The sequence below is a fragment of the Chlorocebus sabaeus genome, chromosome 5, assembly GCF_047675955.1.
Source record: "Chlorocebus sabaeus isolate Y175 chromosome 5, mChlSab1.0.hap1, whole genome shotgun sequence".
Classification (NCBI taxonomy): Eukaryota; Metazoa; Chordata; class Mammalia; order Primates; family Cercopithecidae; genus Chlorocebus; species Chlorocebus sabaeus.
Window position 1 is genome coordinate 44,942,483 of NC_132908.1, and position 17,932 is coordinate 44,960,414.

Below are 17,932 nucleotides of genomic sequence, written 5' to 3' on the forward strand. Positions count from 1 at the left end.
ATAGTCACTGTGAGCTCCTGACTCTAAAGTCCTTCCACACCAAGCTGCCTTGCTGGCATTTCTAAATCAGGGCAGCCCAAGTCATGGAGAAAACCATGGGTTTAAGGACCCGTCTTTCCTTTGACCAAGATGGAGCTTTAGGCAAAGAGGCAATCACCATTCAATAGACCTCCTCAATGGCAAACTTAAGAGTTTGTGAAAAACTCAGCCTCATCTGGCCCAGGGGCCTGGAGCTACTGAGCGCACTAACCTCCCAGAAATGATCGTGAACCACATGCACAGTGTCCAGTGCAACCGAGGCCATCTGCTAGGTCCACTGTTCTCATGGCACCACACCTGACCAGAAGGGAGCCACTTCATTGTCATGTTAATGTTCCATCCTCACAGCATTCATCACACAGCTTACCTGTCCTAGGAGAGCTGCAAGGAGGGAGCTCTTTCCACTTCCCACATTCCCACATATTCCCAAGATCTTCCCCTGCCAGAGAAAGAGAGATAGGACACAGTCACTCTCTCCCACTTCTTAGAGGGTCTGGCCCAAAGGTGCTGCTCTCAAACTATGCTGGTCAGGCCAGGCGGAGAACAATGGGTCACTGCTGGCTTGGGGCATGGCAGCTGCAGCCACACCACCCCAGCCCCGCATATACACAGCCTGGGAGGATGTAGGAATGTAAGTCTTAATTAAGTGCTTTCCCTTGTGTGGCATAACCAAGCACCCAGAGGACTTCTAGAAATCATGTAAGATCACTGGTGTGAAACAGCCTTGTGCTGGTCTGGGAGCCACAGGCCTTGAACATGAAGGCTATTCTGTGCTCAGACTCCAGAAAAGCAAATCTAATGAGATGCAAAAGGTTGTATAACCCAGGGGGACTAGGGTACCTTTTGAAGTATGGAGATCTAGGGGCTTTTCAAAAATCTTTTTTTTATGGAATCCTCCACCATAACAACTCAATCTAGAACTACTGAGAAGTTACACTATTCTAACATTCTACAGCTCTAGATTTATTAATTCAACCAACAAATCATTATTAGAGCCTGCTATGTGCCAAGCACTGTTCCAACCACCAGCAAGAACAGCAATGAACACAACAGGCAATGGCCTGCGTCTGCCCTCATGAAACTTACCTTGTAGTCAGGGGGAGATGGACAGGAAGCAAGACAAATTAAATGTGGGGCAGGCACATATTTGCTTGCCATGGAGAAAAATAAAGCAGGAAAGAGACAGGGAGTGGGCTAGAGGCTCGGGGATACAAGGAAAGCCTTACTGGAAAGGTAGATGTCTTAGCTTGAGTTTTCCCAGAAACAAATCTTGAATCAAGGATTTGAATGAAAGTCACACTGTCATTTGGAAGGTGCAGGAAATTCCAGTAGGGAAGAGGAGAAGTGATACAGGAAAGGGAAGGTGGCCCATCAAGGGCAGCCTATTGGGTCAGCTCCCTAACAGAATATCCTACACAGAAGGCAAACGGAACTCAACCCTGCAGGGAAACTGGAGGAAACTCTGGGGAACTGACTATAGCTTTGTCCCACCCAATGGCAGAGGAGGTGGGGTATTGATGCCCCAGCAGTCATTGTTTGAGGGCTGCTCTCTACTCTGTGAAGGTCTTTATAGAGGTGTGCAGAGCCCTTGGGCACAGATGTGGATAAGGCAGTTGGAAGATGGCCAGGAAACACTTAGAGGTCCAGGGCACTTGGGCAGGGACAGCATCTGCCACAGGTGACAGTTGGGTAAGACCTGAAGGAGGTGAGGAAGGGTGCCATAGGGTATCTGGGGAGAATCACTGCAGGCAAACAGCCCACGTGGAGACTGATGTGGAAGCATGCCCACTCTTGTGTTCAAGCAGATATTGCAATACTGCACTTGGAGCATCCGAGAACATTCTCATGTAGGCCTGCTCCCTGCAATCCCCTTAGGGCAAAGATGCCAAATATGGGGCCAAATATGGCTTTTTTCCCACCCCAAGCTAGACCAGAAAGGCACATCCCCTGTCTGCCACTCTCAGCACATGAGAGTTGCTGCCTGTCATCAATAACTCCTTAAACAACGTCTTTGCTGAATCCCAGGCACCTTGGGATAAAATAGTGATCCACACAGATGCCTCCCTGCCCTTGCAGAGCCCACATGGATATAAATCTGGTTGGCTGAGTGCAACTGAGCTCAGATTTCAGTTAAGTCCCACTGAGTGCCACCTACTTTGCCTTCTCGCCACTCTCCCCATGAAGCACCTGACTTCCCCCACCCTGCCTTCCCATTTGCCTCCAAGAGGCCTCCGTGAACTTTCCGTGTTCTAAGGACTTCCTGGCCACGCAGTGGCTTTGCTAATGTGCTATTCCATATGCCGATGACTCTGGAATTCCTGCCTCATGAAATGAAGCTGGATCTATTTAATTTTCCTAAAATGACTTCAAGGAACTGGGGCATTAAAGAGACCGCAGATGTGATGCAGCCTCACCAGGTATTTGGTTGCCCTCTGTGTCCTGTCCACTTCTTGGGGCCAAGTAAGAAGCCTTCTAGATTCATCCTTGTCTTTAGCAGAAAATCCATGAGGCCTGTATCCTCTGATGATTCTCCCAACAAACATTGCTGGCCACCTTCAAGCCAGGGGCTGGGCTTGGGGATAAGCACATAACTGTGACCAAAAAACCCTGACCCCATGGAGGATCCAGTCTGATGGAATTGAGGAGGAGCTAAACTTGGAAAAACTTGGACGTCCTGAATGTAGAACAGTTGAAGGCAGCACTTAAGCTGGGCATAATTGTTAAAGAAAAAGGCAACAATCATACTTAACATCAGCTGAGACTTACTATGGGCTTAGCATTTTTATGTGGTATCTGAGTTCCCCCTGCCACCTTGTGAAATGGGTACTTCTATGAAATGCATGGTGCAGGTAAAGAAACAGAGGCTCAGGGAGCTTCAGCAAGATGTCCAAGGTCAAGAAGCTAGGAAGTGGCTGCGCCTGGAACTGCGGTCCCCCAGGCTCCAGAGGCAACACTGCATTGCCCCCACTGTATCTTCAATTTATTCCACAAAACACTGACCGCATCTTGAGGCAGGAATTCCAGAGTCACCGACATATGGAATAGCACATTAGCAAAGCCATTGCGTGGCCAGAAAGCAGCGTCCTTAGAACACGGAAAGTTCACGGAGGCCTCTTAGAGGCAAATGGGAAGGCAGGGTGGGGGAAGTCAGGTGCTCCACGGGGAGAGTGGCGAGAAGGCAAATAGGTGGCACTCAGTGGGACTTCACTGAAATCTGAGCTCAGTTGCACTCAGCCAACCAAATATCGTTTCCAATGAATCTGTGGCAGACAGCCTTGTTAGCTACAAGAGGTACCATTCTCATACCAGCTATTGAGGTTGACATTGCATAATAAATGAGAACCTCTGGCACAGGGAAAGAGTGAGTCAACAGGATGAGAGATTAAAATACTAGGCACAAGATTAATGTTGAGGCCTCTGCAGCAAAATCAACACTGTCACCCTGGGGGTGTGCTGCTGAGTTCCCAGAGCAAGAAAGAGATGCATGCAGGAGATGCAGGAGGAGGCCAAACATTCCCTAAATCCACAGCGTTGCCTGAAATCTCCATCCCCCAATCTTGAGAGGAGAGAACAACAAACAGACTCTGGCTGGCTTGGCTGGCTTAGCCCTTAGCTGGGTTGCTTGTTATCTCAGTTTGCTTTTTACAAGAGGAGTATTTCCTGGTGGCTAAGAGCCCAGACTCTGAGGCCAGGTGCCCTGGATATGAAACCCTCCCCTGCCACTTGCTAGCTATGTGACCTTGGGCAAGCTATTTAACCCTCTTGTTCCTCAGGCTCCTCAACCATCAAGTGGGGGCAGTTATGATGCCTAGTTATTGGGGTGGTTAAGTGAGTTTATTATGTACCTGGTAAACAGTAGTGTTCAAAATTATCAGTCATTATCATCTATCGTAATATTCCAATGTGAAATTAAGAACATATCTAGGGCAGGAGCAGTGGTTCATGCCTGTAATCCCAGCACTTGACCCAGGAGGCCAAGACAGAGAATCACTTGAGGCCAGGAGTTCGAGCCCGGCCTGGGAAATATAGCAAAACTCCATCTCTATCAAAAAAAAAAAATTAATTTAAAAATTATCCCTCTTTCTCCTGGTAAATAAAAAAAATTTTTAAATTATCCAGGCGTGGTGATGCATGCTTATAGTCCCAGCTACTTGGAAGGCTGAGGCAGGAGGATCGCTTGAACCCAGGAGTTTGAGGCTGCAGTGAGCTTTGATTTCACCACTGCACTCCAGCCTGGGCAAAACAGTAAGACCCTGTCTCACACACAAAAAGAGAACAAATCTAAAAGGATTTATGAAAGCTAGTCAGTTCAAGCCTAGCCACCTGGAGTGGACTGTTCATTCAAAATTGCAACTGACTCTAAGGCAAGTACTGCAGATCAGAACGAATATAACCACCGTCTTCTCCACACTTGGAGACAGGGCCTCCAATGTTCATGTACGTAGTTTTAAAATTGGGGGAAAAATACAGGGACTCTGGTTAGAGACATCCCATCACCACCTTCAGCTCTAACTGAACTGTATCAGACCTGGAGAAGGCTGTAGCTATGCAACACAAGGAGGAGGGCTGTAGGCCACACCTGTGCAACACATACCTACCTTTCTCACCACAAAGCTTATGCTATGCAGAACCGATTTGAGGCTGCCACTTTGCTCCTCTGGGCCAGTGGCTCCCTTGGCTGGTGGACTCCACTCACTGTATGCCTCCGACCTCTGTTTCTTGAATAAATGCCTTTTCTGGTTCTGCACTTTCTTTGGGTCACTTTTCCTGCTGGCTTCATGCTCCCATGTCAAGGTGGCATTTGCTAAAAGCAAGACAGTATCTGGGTCTTCTGGTTGGGTGATGTAAGATGGGGGGCTTTTATCTATGAGAATTTTCTAAGATTAAAGAGACAAAATTAACTGAGCAGATGTCATCCATTTGCAAGAATCATCCCAATATATCTCCTAATGACCCCAAATCACAATTTTGGCCATTCTAACCCAGCACATCCAGGAAAGAGGTTCTGAAATTATTCCCCCAGGAGAAGCTGCAGCAGAAATAGTCCACTAGCTCATGCTATCTGGGACAGTTGCCTCTTTAACCACAAGGCCTATGTGGGTCACCCACATTGGAGAATACTGATCCCAGTCACATTTCACCCTTGTGCCCAAGACAGTCAGTCTTACCAGTCTTTGGGCAGTGGACTTCACTGCTTGGCACTAAATGCTTATGAAACCAAGGTCATATGCTCAATCTCTGCTGTGTCCTCTTCCTAGGCCACTCAGTCCAGTTCGACGAAGCATTTGCTAAGCCCTAACCATGTGCCAGACTTTGGGGTAAAAGCAGAAATGCAAATATAAATAAGGCACAGTTCCTGTCCTTGAAGAGATTACAGTCTGGAGGGAGATGAGAGCATGCACGGATTGTTTCTGTAAAATGTGATGAGGACAAAGCACTGCGACTGCCAGAGAAGGGACACTTGGCTTCTCATTCTCGAGGTCCACGCACTTGGTGCTTGAGCTGGGTCTGTACAGGTGTTGTACAGGCAGAGATGACAAAGGGAAAGAGGATGGCAGCATTCTACCTGAGGGCCCAGCATGGGCAAAGGCAAGGAGCATGCAAAGGCATGGTTTGTTGGGGTGGCGGCATGAATGAAGCAATTCAGGATTACTGAGGCACAGAGTTCAAGTTGGGAAGGGAGGGGGACACAAAACTGAGAATGCACAGATGGAGAGCCTGGAGGGGACAAGGGTTCAAGGATTTTGAACAGGTGAGAATGAGTATTGGTAATCAGACCAGTATTTTAATAGCTCTCTTTGGGTTGAGTGCTACATGGACTTGAGAAGAATGTTAGAAAAAGAAGGGTTAGGCCATAAATCACTGCACTAATCAGATGAGAGATGAGGGAGGCCTCGATTGAAAGCAATGCCAGTAGGGACAGAGTGAAGGTTGAGGAGTCAAGAAATGCCACCCTTTATCTAGTCTAAAAAGCACCTTTACTTTTTTTCTGATATCATAATACATGTAATTAATGTGATGGTGTTCTTATGTTTTGTTCAAAGAGTAATAACTCAACAGTGTACCTTCCAATCCAATCTTACAATGGCACCCCTTAAAATGGAGAGAATACCATAATCAGGGGTTGACTTAACAGGGTTCTTGACTGGTTGGATGTGTATGGTAAGGGAAAAGAGGAGTGCATGAACCAGGATGCTTACAATGACTTCCGGATTTCCAACTTGGGTGAATAAGATCATTCAATCAATTCATAGATGTTTGAACAAGCTTCTGTGTTGATAAAAATGCCCTTCTTCCCTTTCCTCTCCTCAGTTGAACTTTCAAACCACTTTATTTGCCCTTCTCAAATGTTGCTTATATCCTTATCATGTATAGAGATTCTTAGAGTGCCTGGTCCCACACTGGAACAGAGGCTTTTGAGGACAAAGCCTCTCTATTCCTTATATTTGCATTTCCCATGTCTTATACATAGGAGGCACAAAGTAAATCTTTGATGAGTGAATAAATGAAGGAATAAAGGGACTAAATGAGTGCATTATTGTAGGGACCCCAACATCCTCTTCATCACTTCCATCACCATGCCCATCAAAGGACAAACTAGGTAAAGTGAGGATGACTCAGTACAAAACCAACCTCACTTGTGGAACACTTAGGATGTATAGATTGTTTAAGGAAAATAGGGTCAGGAACATCTTCTTCATGTACAGAGACTCTATCTCATCATTCCTACAGACAACCTATAAAACTCTGCCTGCTCTGTCCTTCATACACATTTATTCATCTAACTCTGAATGGATGCCCTCCTCCCAGTGTCAACTCAACAAGTGACCCAGCTCTCCAGCAGGTTGGTATAGACTCCACATATCTGAGCATTTTCCCACCCCAAAATGAGATCTCTCTTCCCTACTCACCCAGGGTTAGTTATACCTTCATTCTCCTTAGAGAGACATTCGCTTCAGCCATTGCTTTGATGGAGAAGGGCAAGATTGCAATGGAAAACTTCATTACGTTAAACATGGCAATCACACTAAATGCCTGAAGAACAAAAGAGAAGTATGAGGGTTTAGAAGGAGAAGTCACCTTGGCTCTAAACTGTTAAACACATGTGTATTAAACTTGCTCAGATGAGAAATGGCGGCATCGTTGGAATGCACAGAGGAACAATCTTTTCACTTCGTGGCTCAGAAACCATGGGTTGGCCAGTTGGGGACAGCAGCATCTTAATCTATTTTGCTTCGGGATTTTCACCAAAACGATGGCAAGTATATCCCCTTGTCTCTGTTGATTCAGAAGGGAAGAGGTCCGAGGCAGGCCACTAACAGAATACATTTGGCAATCTCCATCCACACTGCATCCTCATTTGAATCTAGACTATTCACTCAAAGCCCATGCAGACTGTCCTAAAGCACCCCCTGCTCTCAGTTCTTCAGAGGCATCTGACCCTTTGGAGCTAGAGCATCATCTTCACGCTACACACCACACCACAGCCTCAGGGATGGGGCTGGAAGCTCCCCAGAGAGACCTGCTTGCACCTGGGGGAAGCTGGAGGGTGACCTCACTCTCCTGTTCCCAGGACCTGGCCTCCATGCCCTGCCTCCCCATGCACCACATGAGGCCAGATTTGAGAGCCTTTGGTCAACTCTGGTTCCCCCCATCCTCCCCCACAAAAAAGTCACCTCTGTTCACGGGGCCTTCCTTGCTGTGCCCTGCATAGTAGGTGGTTGATATTCTATAGCCTCAATGAAAACAAGCCTTCTCCCTTCGGTTGGTGCCCCAGGGGTGCATGATTTCATCTCTCCAATTTCATCTTCTCATCTGTCCGAATTGTAATTAGCAGCCTCTCCCTAGCTACCCATTTAAGAAATTGATAATACAACTTTCTTCATCTAATCCTGAGTGATCCTGCCTGCTGTTAAATGGGCCCCATGGACAGGGCCCCAGGCTTCAACTAATCCTAGTCCCTTCATTAAGAAGATAATGAAAGATGCTTCTATCACATCTGGTCCTAAATACATCCTCAAAGGGAATTCAGTTCTTCCAGGTCCCAAAGCTCCACCTTGGCTCAGGAAGCCCAGGCCTGGCTGACACAGCACATGGGTGGCCTGATGTGACTGAATACCCTGGAGCTGACGGACTCCTGACATCACCTTAGCAGAGGAAATGACTGCAATCAGTTCTGAATCCAAAAGACCCAGAGCTTTGCAAATTTGGTTTTGGTATAGATTCCCTTTAAACTATCATGTTAGAAAATATGAACTACGTGCACTCAATTTGATTTGCTTGATATGCTCCTGGAGAAAAAAAACAGTATTCCTTTTGGTCTGGGATCAGAGAAAGTCACAATAATAGAGCAGCCTCGGTGTATCCTTGCCATTCAATCTGGCTTTGGGCTCACAGCTGGGCTGAAGGCCCTAAAGTGTGTCAAAGTAAACTGTGCATGAGTGATTGCCTGCTGAAGAACCAGAGAAAATAAAAGCAACTCACCAAGAAACACAGGGCAATAATGGGATTAAACACAGGGCAGTCATGGGTCCCACAAAGGATGGCTCAGCAAGCCCATTTTGGCTTTGCAAACATTACCTCTTTCCTCCCCCGTGAGGTCCCTGATTTTAGGTGCAATTCTTCCTCTACGAACTTACTTATTTCCTTCTCTCTCTCTCTCTCTCATTTTTTTCTTGTCTTTGTTGACTTTCCTCCAACTACTTAGCTTAATACTTAGCTGGTTTTTTCTTTATTTAAGCCAGGAATCATTTTCCCTGTAGCTCAGCATTTCTTTATCTTTGGATGTCCAGGCCCCTTGTAAAGAACTTGAACATCTCACATTCATCCCAGCTTTCCCTCTAAGGCTTTCAATCCTCATTTGCCTGGCCCAGATGAGAATCAAGGTTAAGAAGAATAGCTAACACTTGTATAGGACCTAAGAGCCTGAGATGGTTCTACATGCTTTACACGAAATAACTGATTCAGTCCTCACAACAGCGCTGATTGTGGTTATTATCGTCCCATTTACAGATAACAAAACCGAGGCCAGAGAGGCTCAATGATTTGCTATAAGTCATAGCTACTAAGTAGCAGAGTCTGGATTTAAACGAGGCTGACCAGGCTCCTAAGCCCAGACTCTGACCCCAACACCACTGCCTCTCCCAGTACCTACACCTCCTCCCTCCGAGAAAATTTTCTCAAACTCTCCTTCTTGTAGTGTAAATAAATAAAACAGCCAACTGCTTGTTTGGTTTCCATCTTTTTCCCCACACTTAAAATTGTATTCCCACATTAACTATGACCCCTGCCCAGCCATGGACGTGATAAGAATTGCTGCCAGGCTCTCCTGGGCGCCTTGTCAGCCAAAGCACTTGTTTCTAAAAGTTGGAGTTGGCCCGGCGCTGTGACTCACACTGTAATCCCAGAATTTTAGGAGGCCAAGGCAGGTGGACAACCAGAGGTTGGGAGTTCAAGATCAGCCTGGCCAACATGGTGAAACTCTGTCTCTACTAAAAATACAAAAATTAGCCAGGTGTGGTGGTGGCAGGCACCTGTAATCCCAGCTACTCAGGAGGCTGTGGCAGGAGAATTGCTTCAACCCAGGGGGCAGAGATTGCAGTGAGTCAACATCATGCCACTGTGCTCCAGCCTGGGTGACAGAGTAAGAACCTGTCTCAGAGAAAAAAAAAAAAAAAAAAGTTGGAGTTGAAGTTGCATCCTGTGGCCTGCTGTGATTGGATGCTCCCAATGCCAGTATTGAGCAACGGTAGGGAGGGCTTCCCATCTGGGACTTCCCGGGGTCAGGGTGCGAAAGAGGCCCAATCTGAAGCCAGCTCTTACCACGGGTGCAGTGAGTTTGCGTCTCAGGAGGATGTGGCAGGAGAATGTGAGCACGACGGCTATGGTGGACACAATGGGGGCCAGGGCAGAGTTTCCGCTTTGGACAAATCCAGCTTTTTCCAGTAATTTTCTTTCCCTCCTTCTTATATCTGCAAAATAGAACACAGTCCAAGGTGGTCTCATATTGCATGTTGAATGCTAGCATTATGAAATGTATTAGCCCTACTTGGTCCTCTTCCAGATGAGTCCTCATGAGTCCTGTTTTGAAGTTTAAATGAAAGGAACCACAGAAAGCCCTGGGCACAAACCCAGCAGGTACTCGCAGCTCGGTACCTGTCAGCTGCCGTAACTGGATGGTGTCCAAAGTCCCTTCCAGCCCTGAGGGTTGTGTCACGAGTCATAAGCTCAGATGCCTACAAGGGCCAGGCAAGTGTCATCAATGAAGGGAGTAGGGCCAGAGGGGAGGGAAGACCAGAGCAGGGCTCTACAGCGCAGCGGAATGGAGAGGAGAATCAAAGGGGCAGCCCCTTCTCAGTGCAGGGGAGGCTGGTGCTACCATGAAATGCAGCAGGGACCTCTCCTACGAGCCTGTTCCCCACCAACTGCAAGTATAGAAACAAAGGAAAATCTTGAGCTCCTTCAAGGGAAATTCTAGGCACCCAGCTAACCCTGAGAAGTAAATGAGCAACTTGATAAGCAAGAAGGTAACAATAGCCTGAAACAACAGCCAAGGAAGTTAGAGTCACAAGAATGTTTGGCTCCCTATGGAAACTAAGGATTATATCTTAACATATGTCCCTGAGTTGTATTTCAGAAAACCCGGACACCCATCCAATTGATCCACTGGCACACAGACCTCAGAGAAGGGGGAGCTGAGGACAGAACTCTGACTGCAGTTTTTGTTCTAAATTTCTTCCTGAGGGGCCTGGAGGAGGTCATGCCCACCGGCCAGATCCAATACTCTTTTCTGCTAACTCCAAATCTTCAGACAAAGCTTCCCTTCCTTAACCAGGTGCAAATCAGAAAATCTTTGAATCTACCCATGACTTATAAGCTGCCTGCTTTAAGATATCCCACCCTTTCAGGCCAAACCAACATATAATCTCCATGTATGAGTTACGATTTTGCCTGTAACTTTGCTTTCCTGAAGTTGACCCCTGCCTTTAAAAACCCTTGCTTGCAAGCCACTGGGGAGGTCAGGTCTTAACCATGAACTGCCTGATTCTCCTTGCTTGGCACACAGCAAATAAAGGCCCTCCTTTCCCCTGTAGCAAAGCCTCAGCGTGGATATTTGGCCTTACTGTGCCAGATGAGCAGGCCCCAGTTCGGTCCAATAGCAACCAGATCATCCACCATTTCAAAGTCTGAGGTCCAGATTTTTATTTATTTATTTATATTTGAGACAGGGTATTGCTTTGTCACCCAGGCTGGAGTGCAATGACATGATAGAGCTCACTGCAGCCTCGACCTCCCAGGCTCAAGTGATTCTCCCACCTCAGCCTCCTGAATACCTGAGACCACCATACCCAGATAATTTCTAAAAACTTTTTTTGCAGAGATGGGATCTCCCTATGCTGCCCAGGCTGGTCTCAAATATTTGGGTTCAAGCAATCCTCCCAAGGGGTCTGGATTTTTGGGAGACATCTCCCTACTTTAAAATGTTGGAAACTAATTGAAAAAACGTTTTTAAATACTATACAGCAGGGGAGAAACAAAACACATGTGCTGGCCTGAAGGCACCTGCCTGGTGTCCCAAGAATAGACACAAAAACTCAAGAGTATTCTCCCTTACCTAAGTCCAGAATATGCCCATGGCACTGCAGAGCTCACAAATTACATTCAAGCCGCCTTCACCTGCTGTTTCTTGTCCTCAACCCCAATTCCAGCCTCCTCTGCAAAAGCTCTTTCACATCTGCATAGGACAGCCCTAGATGTTCTAATGGAGTGATCACTACATGCCAGGTGCTCTGCTCAACACTTCACAGGCACTTTCTCATTAGAGCATCCTCACCACTGCGTGATGAGAGAGAGGCTGCTATTTTATGCCTTTTTGACAGGAGAGAAAACTGTCTTCGCAGGTTTAGTAACTTGCCTTTTCAGTGATCGGGGCAGAATTGCAGCCCACTTCTCCTGGGATCCAAGCTCTGCTATCCAGGTGCCCTTCCCCTAAAGAACATCTAGCACCCCCTTGTCCCCAAGAGCACCCTCTTATCTCCACCTCCAGGCCTCTCCTCCTCCCCAGTTCTCTGTACGTCCCAATCCGTCCTATCCCTTTGGCCTACCTGAAAGTTACTTCTGCCAGGAAGCCTTTCCCAGTCTCCCCAACCCAGCGTGCTCCTCCATGGAGCATCTCTGTTTCTCCTGTGGCACTTTCCCCATCTTCCCCCATAGAATAACGCGAATTCCTGTGTTCACTCACTCAAGACATTTAAACCTGATGTCTACTATATGCCAGGTGCTGCACTTGTAGTTGGAGAATAGAGGAGTGAGCAGGGTCTCGGCCCTCTTCCAGTGGGGCAGATAGACAATAAAGAAATAAACAATTAAGTAATTACAAATTGTGTTGTGTGACCTGAAAGAAATGAGCAGGATGAAGTGATTGAGAGGTAGGGCATGGAGATGCTTGGAACTGCAGCCCAGAAGCCCTCTCTGGACGTTGGGAAGAGACCTAAAGTCAAGACAAAGTCACTGTAAACATCCAGCGGAAGCGCACTCCAGGCAAAGGAAACAGCAAGTGCAAGGAACGAGTGTGGCGTGTGGTTCTAGAAACAAACTAAGGCAGACACCACTAGAGCTGAGTTTCCTAAGGTTAAGGTAGAATGTGATAATGTCAGAGAGGTCACCAAGGTTCAGATCATGTCCGACCAAACAGGCCATATGAAAGAATTTGGATTTCCTTCCAAAGACCTAACTTCAAATAATCTTAAGTGTGATAAGAAGCCACGATTTTCCAGCAGAGGAGGAACAGGATCTGATTGACATTTTTTAAAGGTCACTCTAACTGCTGAGTGCACAGTGGATTGCAGGAGGGAGGGGGAAGGCAGGAGCAGGGCCTAGATGTCATAGTCCAGGAGGGAGAGGATATTGGTTTGGACCGGGTAGGAGTGAAATGGAGAGCAGCAGATGGCTTCCGGATATACTCTGAAGGTAGAGCCAACAAACTCGTGGCTATTTTTGAGCTAAGTTATCTCATCCTCCCTTACTCGTAAAAGCAGAAATCCTTTTCCATTTCATTTGTGTAGCTCCCATGGCCTTGCACACAGTAGGAACTTGATATATATTTATTGAACTAAATTGACAAGTTAAATTAAATTGAAATCATATGGAAACAAATTTAATCAAATCAAATTAAATTGCACTGACGTGAACTCAGAGTGTGAGGATGTGTTTCAGGGTCTTCAAAGGGGGTCCCCTAGTGCTGCTGGGGTCCCAACCTGGGGCACTTCCTTTGGCCAGCTCAGAAGCAGGTGCTCTACAGCCACTCCCTAGAGTGCAGATACACAGCTTTGGCCTGGTTCCATGCTGGTGCAAAAGTGTAATTGTCCATCCAGAGAGTCAATTGTAACAGTGGTTCAGATCATTAACTGGTGAACCACCTGAGTCTATGTCAGCAATTATGTAAATGTCCCTGCAATTAGATTTGCATTTATATCTGATCGAAATAGTTTCTATATCAGCTTTAAAAAAAGTAAAACATATGCATCTCCTCGTATCTGCCCAAGGAGCGTTGAGTCAGTGGACCATCCAAACACAGGGGCGCTGCTGCAGGCAAAGAGGTCTGTGTAACCCTGTGTGTGAGCGTATGTGTGTGTAGATGTCTTCTAAGTCAAGGAAATAGCTGGAGACAGCTTTTTTCCTGCTCACAATATTTTAGTGAATTATTTTTATAAAAGGTAACTCGCCAGGACCAGGATCCACATGCCCCAGGAAACAGAAACCATATGTCACTCACCCTTGGGTTCACCAGAACCCAGATGCCTGGCTCTATTATTAAATCTCCATAATCCTTTGAAAAATCCCTTGACCTGCAGAGCAGCTCAGAGGGTCCCCTCAGCCTCCTTCTGGAATGCCTGGCCCTGGGAACCTTAGAAGAGCATATTCTACAAGGTAAGTGGTTCTTTAAGCAGCTACTCTTGTCCTACCTTGGATAGTGTTGGTAAAAGATTTCTCCCAGGCATACATTTTGATCAGCTTGATGCAGGTCAGAAACTCATTCATTGTCTGAACTCGCTTGTCTGTCACCAAAATTGCTGACCCTCGGAAAGCTGAATTGAGCTTGGCCATAAACATCTGAAATCAAGGTACAAACACTGTTTTCAGAGAGAACTGCTGAGTTGCAGCTGGCCTAAAAATCCAGAGATGGGAGTGTAGGTGCCAGGAAAAGTTCTAAAGGAAGTTGGCTTGAGAGTCTCAGCCAAGTTCTTCCCTTGAGTTGTGGCTGTTCATGCTGTCTAAGGGACACCACACGGGGGTCAGGCAGGTGATAGAAAGGCATGAATTGCCAGGACGCAAGGGGAGTGCTGGGGGTTTTGACAAATTGAAGAGGCATTCCACTTCCCAGAGCATTCAAATTCAAATTTTTTTAAAGCCTTCACTGTGGCCAGGTGCAGTGGCTTGCACCTGTAATCCCAGCTGCTCAGGAGGCTGAGGCAGGAGGATGGGCTGAGCCCAGGAGTTCAAGACCAGCCTGGACAACATAGCGAGACCCTATCTCTACAAATTTTTTTTTTTTAACTAGCCAGGTACAGTGGCATGCACCTGTAGTCCCAGCTAGTTGGCAGGATTGAGACAGGAAGATTGCTTGAGCCCAGGAGGTTGAGGCTGCAGTGAGCTACGATTGCACCACTGCACTCCAGCCTGGGTGACAGAGCGAGGCCTTGTCACTAAATAAAAACAAAACAAAAAACAAACAAACAAAAACTACCCTGTGCCAAAGGAAGTAAATCTGTGAGTACAAAATGGGGCACAGGCTTCATGAGCCAGAAATGCAGCCTTCCACCCAATTCAGTGAAAGTGTGTGAAATGCAAATATAAAGCAGTTAGAAGCGCAAAAGCCTGCCATTACCTGGACGGGGATGAATATGACATACACCGATATCCCGATGAGAGCTGTGGGCCCCAGAATGAAAAAGGCGTATGCCGCACAAAAGAGCATTAGGATCGGGATGGTGGCTGGCAAGGGACAAAACAAGGCAGCTTCAAACAAGGAATAGCTATCACTTGACAGTATATTGAGCACCTGGAAAGAAAAGTGCAAGGGTTCAGGCTTTGGAAGAGTCAATCAAACATGTCTTTAAATGAAGGCTTTCAGTCTGGCCGAGGGGATCTAGGGAGAAAGGAGAAAAACTGCTCTAAAGCAGGAAGGGGTCACTGGGGACCAATATGATGAGTTTTATGGGTTCTGGTACCACTTTGGAGAGGCCGGTCTTGTAGGGCTGATCATCTCAATGCAGAAAGACAAAGTGTAATGTTACCATCTGGGAGCATGCTGGAGGGACTGCTAGCTGTCTACACAATCTCTCCCACCTCCTTCTACCTCCGCCTTCCTTGTGAAGATAATTCCACTTCTTCAGGGAAGAGATGGGCCCAGAAAAGACTACATTTCCCAGCCTTCTTTGTGGAATGAGTGTGGCCATGTGTCCATGTTGAGGGCAATGAGATGTAAGTCAAAGTGTAGAATGAGACATATGTGATGAAATCTTAAAGGGAGTCACCTCAACCTGAAAGGCACTCCTTCTTCTGTTCCTCTTTCTCCTACCACCTGTCTGAAGCGTGGCTGGGATGGCTGGGTCTCTAGCATCTACTTTTGAACCATGGTGAGAGCCAGGTGCAAAGATAGTGATAAAGGCAGAAGGAGCTGGAAGCTCCTGTGGCAACCCTGTGTTATTCCCTTTTAGATTCCTTTTATGTAGAGTGAAATTAATTCCTTTTGTTTAATCCGCTGTTATTTTGGGTTTGCTGTATGCAACTGAATCTAATCATAATTAAATGCTTTGAGCTTGCTAAAAGAGCAACTGTAAGAAAGAAGCAAGTCTCTTATCTTACCCCACACCACCTGGGGTTCCCTTGATTAGGGAGTTTTTGTTGTTGTTGTTGTTGTTTGTGTGTGTTTTGTTTGTTTGTTTGTTGTTTTTGATAAGTGTTAAGGATTTTATTGCCAAGGATTAAGAGCTTAAGAAAATGTCAGCTCTGAAGTCCAACAGGCATGGTCTTCATTGTGGCTTTGGCACTCCCTGTGCTACACAATCGGGATTATTGGAGCCATCAGTCAATCCATTGTATTAAACGCCTATAGTGTGCTCAGTACTGCTCCACTGTCCCCATAGACCATCAAAGCAACTGGATTAAGTCTCCCTGAGCCCTGTTCCCACTGGAACTAGGACGTCTCTCCAAATTCTCCAGCCTGAACCGAGCCCTCCTGTCTTGGAACTCCTCTGGTGTTTTGCATCTCCACCCCTCACTTAGCCAGGCGATGGGACATGAAGGGGAGGTCACAGACAAGCACAATGAAGGCAGGTGCTCCATCCAGGACCCACATCTCACATGCACTCAAACTACTCGGGACTCATTTTCCAACATTAAACTCCTCTGAGCCAGTTTACCTCGCCAACAGAGATGTGCTTCAATGTCTTGAAGGACACCAGGTTTTCAAAAACCAAGGTGGAGAGCGCAACCTTCAACCGGATGGCCGTGCGGTAGTTGATGGCCCAGGCAAGGGCCCAGAAGAAGACTTTGGTAAACTCGGTGACAAAAAGGGCTATGCAAAGGCCGATGCCAACCCAGACTTTCCCAGAGGTGCTCTCGGTCTGCTGGAGGATTTGGTGAATGAGAACTGTCTGTAAAACAGCATGGTGGGGAGAAGAGAGGGCCACTGAGGACTGAGGCTGGCATACAAGGCCTCAGATCATGCCAGCAAGCTGACTTTAGGAGGCAAACTTTTTAATTAATTTTGGTGGCTGCTGCTGTGCTTGACAAGGATTCACTTTATGAAAATTCGCCCCCAAGGAGCACACAGATAATGACAATGCACTAAACCCACCAGCTCGTAGAGGAAGTAACTAATGGCATTCTTTGCTAGGCTGGGGACCTAGCAGATGAGGAGGAAGGGCCGCCCCACTCACCGGCCCTATGGCTGCCATGATGATGCACAGTATGTTGGCCACGATGTCCATCAACACGCGCGTCCTCTGGAATTTCCAGACCACGCGGCTCAGAGAGGCCTTCTCAGGACCCACCCTTTCTACCTCTTCATCCCAAAGGACTCGAAATCTGTGATAAAAAAACGGAAGCTTAAAATGGATTGGCACTTCTATGTGCTGTTTGAAGCTATGCTGTTGGGCACGTTCTTGCAAGGGTGCTCAGCACAGCCCACCTCCCTGGCAGTGGTACCTTCCAGCACCAGCTCAGCTTTCTGCTTTTCCTGAGCAGGTGGGATTTGGGAAGGGCAGGGGGCAATGCCTAGACACAAGCTGGTATGTCTGTGGCATCTGGGTCCTTGCCAGGCCTTCTTTTCCTCTGCCTACCACCCATCTCTGCCACAGTGTCAGCTCTTATAAGAAGGCAGAGGCAACAGACAGGCCAAGAGAAAAATCTTCTCAGTGCAGCGAGGACGTTGTTAATTTCAAAGATCTGGAAGAAGGCCAGAGAGACAGGAGTGTGGTGCACAAAGGGGAGGGGCTGATGGGACAGTGGGAAGCAAGGCAGGAACTGGGACCTTGGGGGACTTCACAAGACCTAGGGAAAACCTCAAGGGCCTTCAGGAGTTTAGGTTTCACTCCAAGTGCAAAGGAAGCCATTACAGATTTTTAAGCTGATGTGACAAGATCATTTTGCACATCTAAAAGATCAATTGGCTGCTATGAAAGTGATGGATGATGGTGTGAGACCGCAGCAGGAGACTGTCAGCCTCCAGGTGAGAGGTGGCAGTGGAATTAAAGAAAAGTGGACAGAGAGCGACAACAGGTCTTACTGATGAATGAGATGTGGGAGGAAAGGAGAAAGAGGTTCAAGGATGGACCCCAGTTTTCAGGCTTGGCCAACTGTGTGAATATTTATAGAGACAGAGATGGGG

At 47.0% G+C, this 17,932-nt stretch overlaps 1 protein-coding gene across 5 annotated transcripts in view; it reads right to left on the bottom strand.

The window, feature by feature from the left end:
• ABCC12 (ATP binding cassette subfamily C member 12) overlaps positions 1-17,932 on the bottom strand; it is a 72,148-nt gene that overhangs the window by 40,282 nt on the left and 13,934 nt on the right. For 3 of the 5 annotated variants that reach the window (XM_073015715.1, XM_073015716.1, XM_073015719.1), the window contains 8 exons: positions 16,983-17,130; positions 16,464-16,697; positions 14,927-15,100; positions 14,004-14,151; positions 9,862-10,010; positions 6,967-7,074; positions 4,638-4,916; positions 407-478 (listed from right to left, as the gene is read on the bottom strand). In XM_073015715.1, the coding sequence (XP_072871816.1) occupies positions 407-478; positions 4,638-4,916; positions 6,967-7,074; positions 9,862-10,010; positions 14,004-14,151; positions 14,927-15,100; positions 16,464-16,697; positions 16,983-17,130 (1,312 nt within the window). Of the gene's footprint in view, positions 1-406; positions 479-4,637; positions 4,917-6,966; positions 7,075-9,861; positions 10,011-14,003; positions 14,152-14,926; positions 15,101-16,463; positions 16,698-16,978; positions 17,131-17,932 lie in introns of all 5 variants that reach the window. The other 2 variants (XM_038008522.2, XM_073015718.1) reach the window with 2 other exon arrangements.